Source organism: Bolinopsis microptera, chromosome 1, assembly GCF_026151205.1.
Source record: "Bolinopsis microptera isolate Bmic1 chromosome 1, MBARI_Bmic_1.0, whole genome shotgun sequence".
Lineage (NCBI taxonomy): Eukaryota > Metazoa > Ctenophora > Tentaculata > Lobata > Bolinopsidae > Bolinopsis > Bolinopsis microptera.
In genome coordinates this window covers 5,029,381-5,051,266 of record NC_087072.1, presented here as the reverse complement: position 1 = coordinate 5,051,266, position 21,886 = coordinate 5,029,381, and the positions used below count along the sequence as shown (strand labels likewise).

The 21,886-nt window shown below is 40.7% G+C and overlaps 1 protein-coding gene across 4 annotated transcripts in view; it reads left to right on the top strand.

Annotated features, from left to right (window-relative positions):
* The window catches only part of LOC134811098 (advillin-like), a 28,437-nt gene extending 12,484 nt beyond the window's left edge, over window positions 1-15,953 (top strand). For 3 of the 4 annotated variants that reach the window (XM_063817841.1, XM_063817833.1, XM_063817825.1), the window contains exons 4-17: window positions 190-255; window positions 6,641-6,771; window positions 6,951-7,167; window positions 7,429-7,536; window positions 7,704-7,804; window positions 8,026-8,458; window positions 8,575-8,718; window positions 10,220-10,436; window positions 10,644-10,786; window positions 10,943-11,030; window positions 13,809-14,041; window positions 14,172-14,363; window positions 14,521-14,544; window positions 15,474-15,953. In XM_063817841.1, the coding sequence (XP_063673911.1) occupies window positions 190-255; window positions 6,641-6,771; window positions 6,951-7,167; window positions 7,429-7,536; window positions 7,704-7,804; window positions 8,026-8,458; window positions 8,575-8,718; window positions 10,220-10,436; window positions 10,644-10,786; window positions 10,943-11,030; window positions 13,809-14,041; window positions 14,172-14,363; window positions 14,521-14,544; window positions 15,474-15,749 (2,373 nt within the window). In that variant the 3' untranslated portion in view covers window positions 15,750-15,953. The remainder of the gene's footprint in view (window positions 1-189; window positions 256-6,640; window positions 6,772-6,950; window positions 7,168-7,428; window positions 7,537-7,703; window positions 7,805-8,025; window positions 8,459-8,574; window positions 8,719-10,219; window positions 10,437-10,643; window positions 10,787-10,942; window positions 11,031-13,808; window positions 14,042-14,171; window positions 14,364-14,520; window positions 14,545-15,473) is intronic. The other variant, XM_063817851.1, reaches the window with a different exon arrangement.
* Window positions 15,954-21,886: the final 5,933 nt, after the last annotated feature.

Here is a 21,886-nt window from a genome sequence, read left to right as displayed (position 1 = left end):
ATCTTGACAGTTCTCATGAAATTGTACAGATTACCGACTGGAGGGCCCGTGATTTTTGGGACGGATAAACAGTGATTTCGCTCCATGGAAACGACATTGCACTAATTTCGAAATCACATCTAACTGCTAGATATTATCGTTTCAGTTACTGATATGATTACTCTCCGATAATAACCAAATTCCTTCCAGACGGAGCTGATCAATAATAGAAAAGAATGGCACATTCACTTCTGGCTTGGCAAAGAAACCTCCACGGTGAGCGGATTATGTCTTTATATTTAATTTATCGTATTCTTCGCTAGTAGGTAGATATCAGGAGGTAGATCTTCCAATCTGGATACAGGTTTAAGAATAAGTTTATTTGCTTCTTCAAGGCCTTCGGAAGGTAATTTTACATCGTAAGGTAAGGCCTTTCAAATCGTTTAAAAAGCTAACACGAAGAATCTTTACTTTAAAACCAAGCCGAGTGTGAAAAAATAAGAAGTTTTAAAAGTAAATTAAGGTTTAATTAGAAGTTCTACAATATACACTTATCTGAACTATACCCTAAAGTGTTCCTGTGGGGACTCTTATAATAAAGCCTTAGTAAAGCTTCAAAATCTCAGTTAATCGTCCTCAAGTCATAAAAGTGCGCGAAGTCGCTGATGCCCCTTAAAGTTAATTAATGTTTAAAAAATTGGATAATTCAGCCACAGACAGAAGATTCCAGAAAACCTATAAAAAACCACGGAGAATCGAAATATTATTATTACGTTTATATTATTTAAAAATTGTGTCTCCATGAATTAGCACTCGTGAATAAATTAAGTTAAATGTTTAATCCTGAAGGCCACCAAATTACCGATTCCTTATCAGTCAAGCGTTACAATTTTACCTATCACGATTGAATTCAGTGTTTGGTTCGTATATAAAGCTCGGATGATTTGTAATTTATAAATTACAAATCATCCGAGATTTATTTGAACCAAACACTGATAAACAAAGTCAAAATCAAGTGTCAAAATTTCCAAACTTTAGACAAGACGACACTCCGGCTCTTGTCGGCTGTTATAAGTACTCTAAAGTCAAAGTTCCAAGATATCTCTGTACCACTGCATTTGTAATCAGTTGAAACATTGTATGGCAGACAGGCTTCTTTACAAGTATCGAGAAAAATACCTAATAAAGTAATACAGTTTGTTGAAGCAAACGAAGCAAATGACTTTGCGCTGCAATTAACTCTCGGGGTTTGATTTGATTGTCTTGAAGGAGTGCTGGTTTGAGAAAATATTGAAAATGTTAAAGTCCAGTCAGATGGGGGATATGAAATAGACTGGCAGACTTGAAACAGACTCCATCTTGGGAGTTATTGATACAACATGACCGTAGTTCGATCTAACTCGTGATATCGATAAATCTATCTCATGCCGTATATCCGGCGCCGTAGCCCTATTGATTCCGTCCGTATCGCATTTCGGAAGAGATAATGGGGGCAATAGCCTTGAATGAGGGGCAATTATGTCTGTTGTAGATGTATGGAGATACAGTTAGTACCTACTTGACATTTTCAAACTCACATTGATGATAGCACAACTACCAATAAACAAGGCCAGGAGTAGAAAAGTTAAAGGCTAACGATGGTGGGTAATCTGCATAAAGATCATTTATTTACGGTATACGCTAAACTTCCAATTAGAGGGTACAACTAACCCTCCCCTTCCCTCTAGTTCGCTACACTGTAAAGTGTTTACAGGGATGAGTTATATACTTGTATGATCCGGAAATGGGGTAATCCTTTATATAGGCTATGTGCTCCACACAACAACTCTCCCCGTTTAAACTTGGTTGCCATGCGACTGCGAGATAATGGTCAAGTAAAGATTGGTAGGTCAGTTTAGTTTGAGGCTTGTGGGGGTTTGCTTATCCAATGGTACGATAGTCTACATCTAGTTACGTTCGCCGAGTAGAGAAGTAGAGGAGTAGTTAACAAATTATATATATATATTCTACATTCTACATCACAACTCACTCACTGTCCGCTCTTCGCACTCATTGGCTCAGATTCCTGCTGTAGAGTCCAGCCTAATGGGATAACTCGGCCACAACGCTTAGAACAATTGACGTAATCCTGTGAGCGGTTCAGGTATTTGAACCTCGCGTTTCGTTACAGTAGATAACTTACAAAGTTTCGTGTTGCTTGTTGCTTGTTATATATTGTGCCACAGTGTGTCTGGCTGTATATTGCTGTTTTGTAGCTCGTCATGTTCACCTCCGGGCGGAGTGAGATGGTCACCAGGATCGTGGGCGACATCAACGCCACATTGGTCAGAAAACTAGAGGATCTGGAACACAGAGTCCTGATGAGATTAGAGAACTTGCAGCGGTTCGAGGAGTCCTCTATGGGGGCACTCAGTGCTCGGGTGGACGCTCTGGAGAGAACCAGTTCCAGCCTCAGATTCCAGAACGAAATGATACAGGTTAGTGATAATTCATGATAAAATTAACATATTTCTCTTTGTGAGAGGGGTGGTTGGTATCGAGCCAACAATAACACGAGACCCCACTCCAGGACGAACTAGACGAGCTAGAGAGACTGCTCCTCCGAGAGTACGCCCAGAGCGAGATGACACGTACCATTGCTTCTTCATGTCAAAACTTAAGTTCTGGTAGGAGGAACACGGGAGAGAATTCGGGTAGGAGAAACGAGAGTTACTCAGCCAAGAAGGATGAAAAGAGGTCTAAGTCAGAGGAGCACAAGAAAAGATTCAGTAATTTCGCAGAGAAGTTTGGCAAGAGAATATTTGAGAAGGAGCAGAAGAAAAGCTCGATGATGAGAAAGTTTGCGGCTGGGTTCGCCAATAAGATCACCAACGAGAGAAGTGACGTTATGAACAAAGCAGCGACCATCGCCAAGACATGCGGCAGTCCCTACCTATTGAACCACAAGAAGAAGATGCTAAAAGCTCTGGTACTGCACATGGCTGCCAGGATATTAACGGAGCAGAAACTGGCAGTCTCGAAAGCTAGGGAGACTAAGGCTCAAGTTGAAAAACTTAACAAACTGAACAAGGAGTTCACGAAAAGTTTTGTAAAGCGGTACATGGATAAGGAGAAAGGTCCGAGTCAGTCAGGAGGAGGGGGAGCAGGGAGGGGTAGAACACGGAGTAGATGTTACTCCGATCACAGCAGCGGCAGCATGTACGATCTCAACCAGTACGCTTACACCTCCAGCAACTCTAACTTAAACTCCAGACGTCTTATCTCCCGACCTCTTCAGGTCGTCTCTCCCGATCCCTCCAACTTCAACTCTAATGTCCAGCGTCGACCCTGGTCTTCCTACGTGCCCCGCTGTAAGTCTGCTTCTCCCGAGAGGTCAAGTGGTGCAACTGGAGCTAAGTACAGGTTCCCAGCTATCAAAAAATACGCTGCTTATAACTGCAGAAAAGACAAAAACCTGATAGATCTGAATGAAAGATAGGTCCTCTATCTCGAGTCAAGAGATGGAGTATGAAATCAGTTAGGATTTATGAAGTTATCATATGGTTTTAGTTTATAAAACTGGCCCGCTTAGAGTATCATCTGACGACTTTACAGGACATTCGACAGAAAATAACTATCTGGCTGCTTCCACGACATACCGCGACCACCCTCAAACAATTTATCATCTCGATTAGTCAAAACATTCTCAATCGGACCTTTACTGATAGTTGAAATTCGACATATGACGTCATCTAGCGTCATCTAGCGTCATCTAGCGTCAAATATCGCCAGATGATGATAGATGACGCTAGATGACGCTAGATGACGCTAGATGACGCCAGCGTCATCTATCATCATCTGGCGATATTTGACGCTAGATGACGCTAGATGACGCTAGATGACGTCATATGTCGAATTTCAACTATCAGTAAAGGTCCTCTCAATCCACTTTCCATTCAAAATTCTTTTCGAATAAATTCTAAACTATTTGTTTTTCGTTGCCACCTTATAAACCTCGAACGGTAGATTCTTTTCCCTGAAAATTTATTAGATTGCCGTGAATAAATCAGAAATGTGAATTTTGACGGTATCTTTCAGTTGGAGAGGAAAAGTTTCTCTTTACTTAAGAAAGCTTCCAATAATAGTTTCTCATAATGTAAATTATTTATAAAGATTAACTTTAGCCCGTATGCAGACTGCAGAGTATACGATAAACTAACATTTACTACGTTTATTAAACGATACAATTAGTAGTGTCTATATGAGATGAAAGTTAACAAATTTAATTGTTATATCCTTAATCCTTATTGAGACCCCAGTCAGCAAGAAATGGTCCGCCTCCTCTTCATTTTCCGAATAACACGTACACCGGCCTTAATATTAATTGATTTGGTATCCGTATATCTTAAATTTTAGATTATGCTTGCTAGTCACCGGTATCCTGCACGCAAAATGCAATTAAAAAGAACTCGCTAGCCTCGCTGCCTTCAGCTTCTTCTAAATGCTTCAAATATCACGGATTGAAAGTGAATGAGTTGAACATAGGTCTAATGTGTGCGAATCGCGAAATATGATATGCTTATCTCACAACGTTTTTCCGGACCAAAGTACTTTCCACGACAATCTGTCGTAGTCAAATTGTGAAAAAGTGATTATTTTTGTCAAACTTTCCTAATAATATAATGATCATGAGGGTCTTAAACTGTGAGTCAATATAGTATGATATTAAAATTCAATCAAGTAATTTGTTAACTGCATCAATGATCCTTGAATCAGATTTTAAAGATTTGCTTCATGATTTATTGAGCGAACAGTCTTAGCTGCTTAGTAGCAAGTGGTTATAATATACTTTAAATTATTGTTGGTATTATAAGAACAGCTTGAATGTCTATTTCAGATCTATGTAATGTAAATATGTAAATATTACTTTCAATGTTCACTTTTATAAACCCACGCGTCTCCCAGTTTTCTAGAATCAGTGATCAAATCTCCATAACTCGCAAGATGAAAGAGTTGCACACTCTACTTATTAAAGGAATAACCAGTCAACATGATACACACCCACACCCCGAACAAGATATCTAACTTTACAGCTCCACAGCAACAAATATCTGTCATCAGTCACCATCAATCTGGTTCCGTCTCCCACATCAAGCCCCGCTTCAGGCTCACATTTCGGGACATGTCAAGGATCTGTGTGTTAATTACAGTAGTATGGTTATTAGTTCACGTTCCAGGCACGTAGCCAGGGGGGGGGCTAGGGGGGCGGCAGCCCCCCCCGGAAAAAATCGAACCCCAGAAAAAAGATAAGCCCCCTAGTCCCCATGGTCGCCTGGTAACTGGGCTGTGTTTATGACTGCAGTCAGTCAAAGATTTGAACTGTGGATTAGTAAATATATGTCATTAAATCCAAGCAAACATTCTAGAAGACTTCTACAATTATAGTCAATAGTGTCCCCTAGACCGTAGGAAATGTAAAAATCTTAAGACAATGAGGCCTGAGAAAGTCGTAAATTCTGATTGGAGAATGCAGATTGCTGTTGTGAAGTTACCAAATTTACGTGAGTACTTGATTCTTTTCAATCCCAGTTTATTGCTGTCCTACAAATTTCTTTAATGCCAAATGTCGTCTAAAACACCCTGTTTCGCAAAAAATTTCCGGGGGGCTGCGCCCCCCTAGCCCCCGCCAAGGGGCTCCGCCCCTGGACCCCGCTGGGGGCTGCGCCCCCAGACCCCTGCCACAGCTTGCTCGCTTCGCTCGCTGCGCAGCTTGATTGGACGCGTCGGCTCGCTTCGCTCGCCGACAGCCCCCCTCAAAGAAAAATCCTGGCTACGTCCCTGTCACGTTCATTCCTATATTATTATTAGATTATCAGGGTATTGGTGCTTAGTCTCCAGAGGAAGATAAATTGATTTCCTCATGAAGATACACAGATAAATTTCACAGTAAACATCCGAAGGTTGGGTGTTTGCAAAGAACAGATAAATTTGATAAATGGCAATTTTTCATTTATACCGTATAAAATGGCTATTAACAAAAATCTTTACCAATTGAAATTGCCACTGTTTTTGATCTGTAACAAGTCACGCTTTTACTGAGGACAAATAATCACAATTCATTAGCTTTCCCATTATTAAAGATCAGTTTAGGATCTGTGGTAAAACTACCATACAATAATTGCCAAGAACTATAAACATACAGCCTAAATATTGTATAGGACCTCTATCAGGTGTTGTAAGGCCACTTAACCTCACTTTTAATTTGTCGCAGTTACTAACTTACTAACAGAGCTATTCATAGCTCTAATTTTAACTCTTACCGTATAAGTCAGGGTTGCTAGGTTACTAAGACCTGTCAATACAGGGTTGCTAGGTTACTAAGACCTGTCAATACAGGGTTGCTAAGTTACTAAGACCTGTCAATACAGGGTTGCTAGGTTACTAAGACCTGTCAATACAGGATTGCTAGGTTACTAAGACCTGTCAATACAGGGTTGCTAGATTACTAAGACCTGTCAAATGTCAATACAGGGTTGCTAGGTTACTAAGACCAGTCAATACAGGGTTGCTAATTTACTAAGACCTGTCAATACAGGGTTGCTAGGTTACTAAGACCAGTCAATACAGGATTGCTAGGTTACTAAGACCTGTCAATACAGGGTTGTTAGGTTATTTTGTTCAGGATGAAGCGGGATGTGCAGCTATCAAATCCTGCGAGCTGGACGACTCGTTGGGAGGAGGTCCAATCCAACACAGAGAGGTCCAGGAATACGAGTCCAGCAGGTTCCAATCAATCTTCAAACAAGGAATACAGTGAGTTTCTCCAAAGTCTTTATAACTTATTGTTTAACATTTAACTAGCCAATCATCCTTCCTTGTCATTCAGTACTGCGATTCGCTGCCTTTTCCGATACGACTTGGTGGTTTCATAAAACATGCTCTTTCCTAATTACATAAACCAGAACAGTTTATAATGACGATATATCTTCCAGATACTTAGAGGGTGGGGTAGACTCAGGGTTTGTAGATATCAGCAAGTTAGAGTTCCGTAAGAAGCTGTACCACATCAAGGGTCGGAGGAAAGTGCGGATAACCCAGGCAGAAGTATCATGGAGATCTCTGAACGAGGGAGATGTGTTCGTGCTGGATTGTAAGGACACTGTTTGGTGCTGGATCGGAACTGATTGTTCCAGACTCGAGAAAATCAAGGTTTGTACGTTTGGACTGTGGGAGTTACTTTGGTGGAATGTTCCAGAATGTGCAATTGTAATAATAAAGTGTTTTTACTCCTTCTGTATTGTCCAGTAAACGGATAATGTTCATTGACAAATCTATCTGCAGACATTACAAATACCTATTACAAGTCTCCCTCTTGAAACGACGTCACGTCAATACACTTTGCTGTAATTTTCTGATTATCGAGAAATTGTAAAGTTTTCTGACGAAAGTAATGTATAACATCATTATCAGGGTATGGAGTTTGCAAGGAAGATCAAGGACGAGGAGAAACAGGGCAGAGCTACGATGGTTCTTGCTACCCCTGATGATCCACGACTCCAAGAGAAGTTCTACGACCAGGTTCCAATAATAGCATCTAATACTACTTCATGCATTGTATAGTAATCTGTACCATATATCAGGACGTTCTCAAAGTAGATTTCACAGTCCAATGCCTATTGTTCTGACAAATTCCCACTTCACGATGAGATCATGACGTCTAGTTAACATTGATTCCCCTCCCTCAGTTAAACCGAGAAGACGGAGAGAAAGTGACAATCAAATCAGCAGAGGAGGGCGGAGACGATGAGATGGCTGAAGCGGCTCCTAGAGAAATAGCTCTTTACCAGTAAATATAGCCATCATTAAAACATTAAAATCTTTCTTCGTCCTCCTTTTTTTAGATTTTAGATCAACATATTATATCCCTAATTACTTACAGCCTAAGAGCACTTGCAGTAATTTTAAAGCAAATCTCGGCCAATTGAGTATATTGTGACTCACAATTTGTGAGTAATTAAGCCTTTGTCGGTTAAATTTACTGTTGTGATAGCGTAATGATATTATCAGAGTGTGTGATGAATCCGGAGAAATAGAGATATCACCAGTGGGAAAAGCTCCCCTCGACCACGCGCACCTCTGCTCAGATGACGCCTTTATACTGGATATGGGTAACTCCGGAGTCTACGCCTGGATAGGAAAAGGAGCAACACAACAAGAGCGGAGCCAAGCCTTCATGCACGCCCAGAAGTTCATCAACGACAAGGGTTACCCATCCTGGACACCGCTGTGTAGAGTGGTGGAAGGAGCCGAAGATAACCTCTTTATGAGCTGCTTCTCCAACTGGCCCAGACCTGTTATCGAGAGACAGATATCCAAGAATGCTGTCATTCCTGAGAAGATTAAGGATCCTACTGTGGACCTGAGCGGATTATTCAAACAGCAGAGGGCTGCGGAGAAAAAGGACGATGACGTTAAGGATGATGGAAGCGGAAAACTCAAGGTAAAAAATAATTTTATCACAATTTGTAAGGTATAAAAACACTCAATTCGCTTTAAAAATCACCCGTGAAACTTCAAAAGAGTTGATTAAGCTTGAGAAAAATTATATTCCACTAGATCTGGCGAATTGAGAATTTCGAGCTAGAAGAGGTGGACGAATCAACGTACGGAATATTCTGGGACGGAGACAGTTACATAGTCCTCTACACGTACATTCAGGCTGGCAGAAATCACGAGAGTTTTTTTATCTACTTCTGGCTGGTAAGTTCTCTGAGTGTTTTCATCCTCATTCCATTATCAGGACTCTCACCCTCACTCCACTATCAGGATTCAGGACTCTCACTCCACTATCAGGGTTCAGGACTCTCACTCCACAGTCCACTATCAGGGTTCAGGACTCTCACTCTTATTCCACTATCAGGACTCTCACCTTGACTCCACTATCAGGACTCTCACTCCACTATCAGGGTTCGCACTCTCACTCTCACTCCACTATCAGGACTCTCACCCTCACTCCACTATCAGGAATCAAGACTCTCACTCTCACTTCACTATCAGGACTCTCACTCTCACTTCACTATCAGGGTTCAGGACGGGGGGAATGCAACGTCAATTAATGTCAGTATTCCATGAAAACCCCAAACTGACATTGACATTAATTGACATTAATTGACATTAATTGACATTAATTGACATTAATTGACATTAATTGACATTAATTTGTCTTGAAATTTGAGATTATCATTATTCGATAAATATTCAAGATATTCACGTCTATGTAAGTTAGACCGGTTCAAAAAAACAAAATGTCCTTGAATAATTATGAGTATGTTCTTATCTGTTGATCCTTAGGTTTAAAGACCACCAAAAAAATTTCAGCTTCCAACTCTTCCATCTTCGGTCCCCACCGGCCACGCCCATATTTTATTGGTTTCTTATACAGTGCAGGTAAAATATCTAGAATCGGCTTTTTTAGTATGAATGAGTAATGTTAGCTGTTTAAGATTCGTTATTCAAATATAAATGTCATGAAGGCATTTCGTTTAATGTTGGTTTTAAGTTCTGATGATGTTGAGAACCACGCCCTTGGATGGCCACGCCCATTTAAGAAAATTAAATTTCGGAAAACCGTATTATTTTAGTTTTATTGTTTAATGATCTGAATTTTTTTCACATTTCACATTTCCATATGTGATAGTAGTGAATAAATTGATGATATAAACGTTCTAAAGTGCTAAAAATATGGTAGAACTACATAATCTCTGGTCGAAAAATATCGTGTCAATTAATGTCAGTATTCCAAAATTTTGCAAAACTGACATTGACATTAATTGACATTAATTGACATTAATTGACATTAATTGACATTAATTGACGTTGCATTCCCCCCTTCAGGACTCTTACTCCACTATCAGGGTTCTCACTCCACTATCCAGGTTCTCACTCCACTATCAGGACTCTCACTCCACTATCAGGACTCTCACTCCACTATCAGGGTTCTCACTCTCACTCTCACTCCACTATCAGGACTCTCACCCTCACTCCACTATCAGGAATCAAGACTCTCACTCTCACTTCACTATCAGGACTCTCACTCTCACTTCACTATCAGGGTTCAGGACTCTTACTCCACTATCAGGGTTCTCACTCCACTATCAGGACTCTCACCCCACTATCGGGTTCTTACTCTCACTCTCACTCCACTATCAGGACTCTCACCCCACTATCAGGGTTCTTACTCTCACTTTCACTCCACTATCAGGGTTCTCACAGTACGACAGATGAGAGGGGAGCAGCAGCACTGCACGCTACAAAGATTGACAGTGAGGTGGGCTGGTCATCTCAGATGGTAAGGGTAGTACAAGGCAAGGAACCTCTCCATTTCCTCAGATGTTTCGGGAGGAGGATCACTATACTTCAGGGTGGTGTTGATAGTGGGTTTAAGCAGACCTCATCAGAAGAGACGAACGGACACGAAAGTGAGTTATTTAACCGCATTTACTGCTTCGTAACTTTCTGTTACATTTTCTCAAACTTATCTAATCAAGTTCGTGTATAGTGCTAGTCGAGATAGATGTATTATCAAGGATACGTCAGAAATCGGCATATTATTATCATTTCTATAATTCAACCATTTGATTAAACATAATATTATTTATCCAAGCTAAACTCCTTCCCAATTTCAGGCACAAAATCCCGCCTCTTCCACATAAAGTGTATAGACGAGTACGTGAAGAGTATAGAGGTTTTCTGTAAAGCAGAAAGTTTGAACAGTAATGACTCTTTCGTTTACCTGGGACAGTATAAGACATACATCTGGTACGGCAAGGTAAGCACTCTACTCACACCTTTCCAACTTTCCAGTATTGTTAACTAACTTTCTGTTGATGCTTTCGTTTGTTGACACTATAGATGTAACTAATTTGACACTAAAGATGGCTTTCTTACTCTCAATGATCCCCTATTACACTCTCATAATTTTCAGGGATGTGATGCTGAAGAGAAGTTTACTGCTAAAATGTTATCAGAAAAGTTGGACAGGCAGAGTCTTATCGGAGCCTCACCCTTATCAGGTCCGTTGTTTACTAGCTTAGTTTGAGAACAAATTTATCATATATTGTTACTCTGACAAAATAATGATTAGTCCACCCTGGCACGAAAATGGACTAATCTATCAAAAAACGCGATGAATTTTCGAGGTAATTTGGTTAATTGTTGCTCTGGCAGGAAGTTTCAGGTAAGTTGTCATTGGGCAGATCTGGCTGGTAATGGGTAAAACAGTTTCGTATTATATAAGACTATCGGTATGCCCATCCTCCGGACTATTATTAGTTCTCCTTTGAAAATAAAACAAAATTCAAACCACCTAGTTGGGGCTTGAACACTCCATTTCGCGTCCTCCATAATATAAAGTTGAATGCGGATATACTAACATTAGCCACATACATAGCCAGTAGCCACATATCCACATACAAATTCAGTGACTTCATAGGTCACGGTGCATTGTAAGGGATAATATTGGTCCAATCCTTTGCAAAATAGGTCCAACCTTGGTTTCATGTTGTCAATTATAAGCACCTGCTCGTATATCAGGAATATTGTGAGATCTTAAGATTAATGTAGCTAACTTAAGTAACCAGCTGAAACTCTACAGAATATTGTGAGATCTTAAGATTAATGTAGCTAACTTAAGTAACCAGCTGAAACTCTACAGAATATTGTGAGAACTTAAGATTAATGTAGCTAACTTAAGTAACCAGCTGAAACTCTACAGAATATTGTGAGATCTTAAGATTGATGTAGATAACTTAAGTAACCAGCTGAAACTCTACAGAATATTGTGAGATCTTAAGATTGATGTAGATAACTAAGGTTATCTATCGCAATAATTTTGAAGGCAATATCTATTTTAAATAGCCTGGGTTGATATTATATATCGGCTGGTCTTTCTCAAGAGATGAATTAACATTTGTACTTACTTCACGTATATAATTTAATTTCTTTACATCATGTATATTGTATAAGTTTTCATTTTTTATCGAGAAATGAACTTGATGGTACGGCCGGATGTGTTAATATTCGAAAGATATGCAAAATTGTGAAATATTAGTAATTTTTAAGGGTTTCTTCTCTGTGCTGACTAGAAAGGATAACCTCATAATATTACGACAGAAATTCACAAATTCAATGTGACGGATCAAAGAAGATAAAATTTTAAAACATAAGATTATTTTGGGAGTACTTAACTATTTTAGTGTAAAGACTATTCTGATACACTAAAATGTACATAATGGTCACATTTATATACAACTTATGAAACAATATAAACCCTCAGAAATGTGGCTGAAAAACGGATTTTTGCCGAGGGAACAATGACAATATTAACAAATGGGCTATTGGACTGTTAACTAGAAAGGTCCTAAAAACTCATGTAATGAGCAGCAAGATGACTCACTTTGTGTCCAGAAACACCTAAAAAAATTGGAGAATGATCTACTTTATTGGGTATCTCTCTTAATGGGCCTGGCCAGCAGCATATTTGTATCTTACGAAAGGGCGATTTTTCAAAATTACGGTTTCTTTAGTAAAGGTCAAAGTAAAGGTCAAAGCTGCTAACAGCTAATTGTTCGCAACATATACTCAAAAACGCTCAGTTTAGGAGTGATTAGTAAATAAGTTTAACTACTGCATGATTTGTGAAAACTCCAACAATTTTTCATCGGCACCAATACAATTTAGCCTCAACATATTATACTCAAAAACTGAGCGTTTTTGAGTATATGTTGTGCATGAGTCGGCAATTGCGAACAATTAGCTGTTAGCAGCTGACCCTTTGACCTTACTTTGACCTTTACTAAAGAAATCTTATTTTTGAAAAATCGCCCTTTCGTAAGACACAAATATGCTGCTGGCCAGGCCCATTAAGAGAAATACCCAATAAAGTAGATCATTCTCCAATTTTTGTAGGTGTTTCTGGACACAAAGTGAGTCATTTTTGCTGCTCATGAGTCTTTAGGACCTTTCTATTTAACAGTCCAATAGCCCATTTGGGAATATTGTCATTGTTCGCTCGGCAAAAATCCGTTTTTCAGCCACATTTCCGAAAGTAAGCCTTTTAGGGTATATATTGTTTCATAAGTTGTATATAAATGTGACCATTATGTACATTTTAGTGTATCAGAATAGTCTCTACGACCTTCTTATGCGGAAATGTCAAAAATCACGGAAATTATGAACTGCGTCAAGCCAAAAACCGTTTTTCGGCCATATTTCCGAAAAGAAGTATTTTAAGGTATACATTGCTTCATAAGTTGTACATAAATATGGCTATTAGGCACATTTTGGTGTATGAGAATAGTCTCTTCTACGTTTCTGGGCTGAAAAACAAAAATTCGAGTGACTGCGAAACCCTGAAAAAGGGTGTGGCCGAAAACACCCGTATTGCATTTAGTTCAAAAATGCAATAGAGTCAAAATCTTTTAAGCATCATCTAGAGAGGTGATAACCGTCGAGAAATCGCTTTTAACACAAAAAGCTAACGAGTTTCCCTTTCGTCTCGGACTAAAGTATAGAAAATGAGTAGGTTACAAAAATTTTAAACATATTACCGAAAGTTGTACTGAGATGTAAATTATTCTGTGATTTTAAATAAGCAGGGTAAATATACTATCAGTTTTACAGGCGTCACAAGTAATGACTGTAATTCTGCTGCGATCCAAGTCATTTAAAAACTAGGACGTGCAGAGCCTTCAGATTTTGGAGACTGGAAGAACTTTATCATTATGTATCATATTCTAATTTTGTAAAATGCGCTACAATGCAGTCTAATGAGGTTTAACCTACTTCCACAGTGAACACTATCGAGATAGAAGAAGGAAATGAACCGGATGAATTCTGGGAAGTGTTGGGAGGCAAGGCCGAGTATGCGAGTGGAGCAGAACTGGAGAATTTCGTGAACGAGCGACCACCCAGACTATTCCAGCTCAGTAACGCTTCAGGGACCTTCTCTGTGGAGGAGATCTACAACTTTAACCAGGATGACCTTATCGAGGATGATGTGATGTTATTAGATATTGGTAACACGGTGAGTTCAACCTTATCAAAACGACAGTTAAATGTCCGATTCTTCAATACGATATATTTTCCAATGAGGCTGATAACATAAGCCTTAATCCTTTTTAAATCTTAAGTACAAATAAACTTATTTAATTCAGCTGTATGTTTGGGTCGGCAAAGGAGCAAATGAAATAGAGAAGAAGCAGAGTCTAATTGCAGCAAAGGAGTTCATTAAGAACGACCCATCGGGTAGATCTGAGGCGGATGTGGACATGTTCGTCGTAAAAATGGGATTCGAACCACCAAAGTTCACTGGTCATTTCCAAGCATGGGATCCTAGAAAATGGGCGGTAAGTCATTTAAAGTTTGACTCCTTGTTAATAAGGAATCTTTTTGCTTCAACAACTCCTGTAAATATCATAGAAAATCATAACAATTCATGGAATTAGTTTCGCTTTCTTATATCTTTCGGTTTTCGACCCCTTTAAGTTTATCGGACACTCACAGGACTGGGATCCTTCAATTTGGACGGTAAGTTTTTTTGGTGCTAGTTCTACTGTACAGTAAACATCCTTTTTCTACATCTCCATTCTCCCGCATGAGAGAGCCTGTACTTACTATTGTCCGTGTCGTTTCACCTTCAGTTTGTCGTTCCAATTTCTGTACTGTTCCACTTTTTATATCATTACACTTTCTGTATTTCATTTCACTTTTTGTATTTCGTTTCACGCTCTGTTTATTGTTTTACCTTTTGTGACGTCTCTCTTTTCTGTGCCTCGTTTCAGTTTCCGCAATCGGTTATATTGAACTTCCCATAATTTCAGGCTTGGGATCTTTCAATTTTATCTCTTTTGTGCTACCCTAGGGACAATCTTTTTCTACGTCTCTGCATGACAGAGTCTTACGTCTTACCGTTTGTCGTTTCGCCTTCACTCTTCAGTGTTGGCTTTCCTTCTTGTGTCACTTTCCGTAATTTTTTCTGTTTCTGTTTATTTACCGTCTCAATTTTTGTCCATCGTATCATTTTCTGTTGATCGTGTCACGTGTTTACACTTTACTTTCAGTGCCGTTTATTTTTCTGTGCCTCAATTCACAAGTTGTTACTTGTCTTGCTTTGTATCTTTCTTTATCTTAAATTTTTTGTAACGTATCGCTCTTCTATACTTCGTGTCTGTGTATGTAGAATGAAGAACTAATTTTGATTGGGTTGATTTTTTTTGTAAAACCTGGCTTAACTAGAAAAGTCTTGTTTTGATTTTTTCAACCAACTTCCATTTGTGTAAGTGAGACAGATAGATGCTAGCAATCATTGGTAACAATTGCTGATTGAACGTTGTACTTGTATACAAGTCAACCCTTTTATAAAATCAACCCTTTTATAAATTTGAACATTTACCAATGAACTGTTATTATATATATAGCTCTATTATGAACTGCAACTAAGAAAACATCCACCATAGGGCGGAAAGACGTACGAGGAGATTGTGGCGGAGCACTTTGGAGGAGACGCTAACGGCGTCTCCAGTCTCAATGACGAACTTGCAAAATATTCTAAAAAATATCCCTTCGAAATACTGTGCAAGAAAATCGTGCCAGAGGGAGTGGACGTTGTCAATAAGGAGCGATATCTGGACGATGATGACTTTTTGGAATTGTTTGGAATGACGCTCGCTGATTACGAAGCTTTGCCGCGTTGGAAACAACTCAGGGCCAAGAAAATGGTTAAACTATTCTGAGTGATATGTTGCAGACACCAAGGACCACTATTGAATCAGTTAGAGTCCGAGTAGCCATCAAGAGTTGGTTGTTAACAAAATATTGGATATATTCAGAAGATACGATAAGACATGTTTGAGATTCATTTATCGATAGCGGAATTCGGCGAGCATGTCTCACATCAGATTTTCCAAGTAACAGTATGAGTAATAAATAATGTGCATTATAAAGGGGGGGGGGGGGGGGGGTGACATGTCTCCAATGTCTCCCGCACCTTATCTTTTCGAAAAAGACAAAGACATTGGAGACATTGGAGACATTGGAGACATTGGAGACACAGCTTTTGGAGACATTGGAGACATTGGGGACATTGGGGACATTAGGGACATTAGAGACACAGCTTTTGGAGACATTGGAGACATTGGGGACATTGGGGACATTGGGGACATTGGAGACATTGGGGACATTAGGGACATGAAATGGATATTAGGGGCATTGGAGACATTGGAGACACAGCTTTTGGAGACTCCTCCTCCTCCTCCTCCTCCTCCTCCTCCTCCTCCTCCTCCTCCTCCTCCTCCTCCTCCTCCTCCTCCTCCTCCTCCTCCTCCTCCTCCTCCTCCTCCTCCTCCTCCTCCTCCTCCTCCTCAGTCCTCCTCAGTCCTCCTCAGTCGTTCTCCTCCTCCTCCTGAGTCCTCCTCCTGGGACCTGGGTCCTCCTCCTGGGTCCTCCTCCTGGGTCCTCCTCCGGACTTCCTGGGTCCTCCTCCTCCTGGGTCCTCCTCCTCTTCATCCTCCTCCTCTTCCTCCTCAATCATCAGTCCTCCTCAATCCTCCTCCTCCTCCTCCTCCTCAGTCCTCCTCCTCCTCCCTGTCAGTCATCCTCCTCAGCCAATCTCCTCAGTCCTCCTCCTCCTCCTCAGTCCTCATCCTCAGTCCTCCTCTTCAGTCCTCCTCCTCCTGGGTCCTCTTCATCCTCCTCCTCTTCCTCCTCAGTCCTCAGTCCTCCTCCTCATCCTTCTCGTCAGTCCTCCTCCTCCTCAGTCCTCCCCAGTCCCCCTCCTCCTCCTCCTATTCAGTCTTCCTCCTCCTCTTCCTATTCAGTCCTCCTCCTTCTCATTCCTCCTAAGTCCTCCTCCTGAGTCCTCCTCCTCTTCCTCCTGAGTCCTCCTCCTGGTTCATCCTCCTCCTAGTTCCTCCACCTTCTCCTTCTCCTCCTCAGTCCTTCTCATCCTGCTCCTCCTCCTCAGTCATCCTCTTCAGTACTCCTCAGTCCTCCTCCTTCTCAGTCTTCCTGAGTCCTCTTCCTGAGTTCTCCTCCTCCTGAGTCCTCCTTCTGGGTCCTCCTCCTCCTAGGTCCTCCTCCTTCTCCTCCTCAGTCCTACTCCTCCTCCTCAGTCCTCTTCCTCCTCCTCCTCCCTCTCAGTTATCCTCCTCAGCCATTCTCCTCAGCCATCCTCCTCAGTCCTCCTTAGTCCTCATCCTCCTCCTCAGTCCTCCTCCTCCTGGGTCTTCCTCCTCTTCATCCTCCTCAGTCCTCAGTCCTCCTCCTCATCCTTCTCGTCAGTTTTCTTCATCCTCAGTCCTCCCCAGTCCCCCTCCTCCTCCTCCTCCTATTCAGTCCTCCTCCTCCTCAGTTCTCCTCAGTCCTCTTCCTTTTCAGTCCTCCTGAGTCCTCCTCCTCCTCTTCCTCCTGAGTCCTCCTCCTGGGTCCTTATCCTCCTAGGTCCTCCTCCTTCTCCTTCTTCTCAGTCATTTTTCTCCTCCTCCTCCCTCTCAGTCATCCTCCTCAGTCATCCTATTCAGCCATCCTCCTCAGTACTCCTCAGTCCTCCTCCTTCTCTGTCCTCCTCAGTCCTCTTCCTGAGTCCTCCTCCTAGGTCTTCCTCCTCTTCATCCTCCTCAGTCCTCCTCCTCAGTCCTCCTCCTCATCCTTCTCGTCAGTCTTCTTCATCCTCAGTCCTCCCCCAGTCCCCCTCCTCCTCCTCCTATTCAGTCCTCCTCCTCCTCAGTTCTCCTCAGTCCTCTTCCTTTTCAGTCCTCCTGAGTCCTCCTCCTCCTCTTCCTCCTGATTCCTCCTCCTGGGTCCTCATCCTCCTAGGTCTTCCTCCTTCTCCTTCTCCTCAGTCCTTCTTCTCCTCCTCCTCCCTATCAGTCATCCTCCTCAGTCATCCTCCTCAGCCATCCTCCTCAGTACTCCTCAGTTTTCCTCCTTCTCTGTCCTCCTCAGTCCTCTTCCTGAGTCCTCCTCCTCCTCCTCCTGAGTCCTCCTCCTGGGTCCTCCTCCTCTTGGGTCCTCCTCCTCCTAGGTCCTCCTCCTCAGTCATCCTCCTCAGCCATCCTCCTCAGCCATCCTCCTCAGCCATCCTCCTCAGCCATCCTCCTTAGCCATCCTCCTCAGTACTCCTCAGTCCTCCTCCTTCTCAGTCCTCCTCAGTCCTCTTCCTGAGTCCTCCTCCTGAGTCCTCATCCTCCTCCTTCTCCTCCTGAGTCCTCCTCCTGGGTCATCCTCCTCCTAGATCCTCCTCCTTCTCCAATCATACAACTACGTCTCCAGTGTCTCCAATGTCTCCAATGTCTCCAAAAGCTTTGTCTCCAATGTCTCTTATGTCCCCAATGTCTCCAATGTCTCCAATGTCTCCAAAAGCTGTGTCTCCAATGTCTCCAATGTCTCCAGGACATGTCTCTGCACCCTATCTTTTCAAAAAAGACAAAAGACATTGGAGACATTGGAGACATGTCACCCCCCCCCCTATAAATAAAGTTTTCTTATACCGGGATGTTTTGACATCTGATCGAATTGATGATGATATCTGTTCCACTACCCAATTTGTATCGCTTTTGTAAAACAAAACTATGATGGTAAAACACGGAAGTATATGAATATAACTATTGAAGTAGAGGATGTTTTCTCTGCAGTAGAACCCCGGGTCGCGGGAATAGAACATCACTCTTGTTACTGTTTCCAGATATTGAGCATTCAGGGAGATACGCTACACACCTCAGTCGATATTTTACACTTGATTTTATTTCAAAGGTGAACGGAGATCTTATTGTTGTGTGTGGCACCATTTTATTGATTGCCATTTTGCATGACTCGTCTTTTCCATTGTGTGGCTCTAAATGAGAATTTGAATTGAGCGTTAAATTGACTTTGTTAAGTTCCATTTTAATAACTGGGCGGAACTGAAAATTATATTTAATTTTATGTTCGTGATTTTTAATTCTGGACAGCTATTTTAACAGTAAAATGTTAGTTTTACAATTTTTACATTTTAACCAATTATAAAGCATCTTACTATATATAAAGCGAGACGATATATATAGGTATATATTGATATTATTATTTTACTGACATCACGGCATCAACTGATCAACTTTAACACGACGTTCCGCAAAAAACCGTAAAAGATATAAAACTGAAACTTTTTGACTTGGTCAAATGCCTTAATGGCCTTAAATCAGCAGGAAAAATTAAAAAATTGGCCAAGGAATAAGAATTTTAGTGCCCAAAACTTAGACCCCCAAGTGGTGTCAAAAACGCGAATTCATATCAGAGGTTGCTAGAAAAATGTAAAATTATAAGGTACTGGTGGTAGCTGGGTAGAGTTGGCATGGAGTTAGCAGAAGGTATCCAGAAGTAGAACTAGATTCTGCTACATGAGGTTGGATTCGAGTTGATTAGCCATAAAAGCCAAGCAGTACTGGAGAGCTCCAGAGAGGGAGCTGAAGTTAAGTGGTATGTGCTGCTCCATAAATGTTATCCGAATGTATTCATGTTGAACGTTTTACTGTGCTGCAAATGTATCTCAGACATTTTTAGCCCGAGATACCATAATTAAGTACATGTTTGATGTTAATTTTTTATGATGCATGAAGGTTTAATAAACAGTTTTTAATGAATTTCTAAAAACTAAACACTATATACGAATACCCTGTGTTGCTTTATAGTTTGTACATAAATGTGGTCATTGCAGTTAGTTCGAACTACTAATACTAATAGAATTTGCGTACCTTATCAATTCTGATGCAGAATGACCCTACAAAGGATCATGTGTTTATAAACGTTGTAGACACTGAACTTCATACCTAATTTCACTTAATTTCTAGAGTAGATGTTTTACTCGCGCCCAAGTAAAAATCAGTTTTTCTGAATTTTTTCCAAAAATAAGCATTTTGGGCTTTCATGACCTTCACAGTGCCAATATAAACATGTGCATTGCGGTCATTTTAAACTCAATTTTGAGTCTCTAAGACCATAGTAAGGGGAAAAGTGGCATTCCGTTGGATTCGAATGTTCACAAGGATTTCTCAACGGAATATGGTAGTTAGGACCCCTACGAACATAATTAGACTTGTTGCCAATTTTGTATCTCAACGGAAACACCACTTTTACCACTTTTTACCACCTTTGTACCACCTTTCTGGTTTGCCAAATATCTTTAGTTGTGAACATCATAGAAGGCTGCAAATTAACCTAGAATGTTTATCTTATCAAGGAGTAAAACTTTTGTATGAAAAATTTTTACATCGGACAATCAGCTAATTGGATAATTACCAATTAGTTAATCACCAAAAAAAGTGAAAATTTTTTATTGGCTTAAAATGATTGAAATCGTTTGAAACACGGAGAAATGTAGTTTTTAGAAAAACTTCAAAACTTTTTCACTTAAAATATTTTTTCGAGACTTTCGTTTGAAAATTTGAAAATATTTTTTCCGCCAAAAGTGATCGAATTGCATGAAACGTGGATAAAAATGCTTTGCAGAAAAACTTCGAAGATTTTTAGATTGGGGAATACTAAAATCATCAACATTTGAAGTTGGAGTTCAGTAAATCTCGAAATATTTTAGTAATTAGGAATAGCTTAGCGGAAAGGGCTGGACCTGAAAAAGGTTAACCACACAATATTAGAGTTTCATAACTAATTACAATACAGCTTTATCAAATTCCACATAAAGAAACAGCACAAAAGGACCATTTAAGATCGAACCGATTTTACCTGCTGTACTATCATTTTATTGATTTCAATGATCAAAACCTCTGTCAATCTTGCCAATCTATACCGGGTATGAATGTACCGGACCTCTTATTTACCTCTATAATTAGACCCAGTTGTGCAAGAAATGCGATTTCTCACAGGGGTTTCTTTAAACTGTGCACTTTTTGTCACTCTCGCAACTCGCAAGAGGCCTGGTATTATAGGGGGGGGTATAGGAAGCGAGTGTAAATATACCTTCCATCATCCATTGTGGCTTTTTTGTATTGTGAATGCGCATGCCGCTTCGTTTGCTATGCCATATACCTCGAATAACCCCCATGTGTCATTGCCAGGGTCGGGATAGAGCTGGAGATAGCATTGAAAAGTTGCTAGAAATAGCTAGATTTAGAGTAAACTGGTGGTAGCTGGGTGGTGCTAGCATGGATGTAGCAGAACGTAGCTACACGGGGTTTCATTGGAGTTGGGTATTTTAATGGCCAAAGAGTGCCGGAACTAAAGTTACTAAAGATTGCAGTTTAGGGGCAGTGTAAACCACGGTGTAGTCAGGGACACAGAGCTACAGTGCAGGAGTACTGCAAAAGAACAGTGCAAGTGATACAGTCTGCAACAGTAAAACTCCGAAGAAGGAGATAAGATTGTGGCTGCAGAGGAGGAGAGTAGCTGGAACCTGATTGTGTTTGTGTTGAAAAAAGAGGAGGAAGAAGAGTTTCCTGCTCTGGTAACTGCATTTTTGGAAGAGGTGGGGTGAGAACTTATTTTCAAGCGACAAGGGTGGGCTGGAAGCAACCAAATACAGCTATCCGACCTATTAAGATCACCGTCCTGAGCTTAACAGCATTTCATCAGAATCTGATGAAAACAGAGAGACTGACCCACCCTTTTTATATCCAACGAAACCCTTTATATAAATCGACTTTTCCGCATGAATTACTTCATGGTATCTTCTTATCAAGGCTACAGACCTTGCCGTACCGGACTTATTGATCAAAGTGAGTCTCTTTAGCCCTCTTCTTCTTTAGAGCTTTAGGTTAGTGATCAAACTCTTCGCTACTCGCTCTTCACTGGATCTATCAGGACAGATTCACATCTTTTTAGGTCTCAACCAGCCTTAGTTTTCCTGTTTTCATCATGTAGTACGTTCTGCTACCTCCATTTT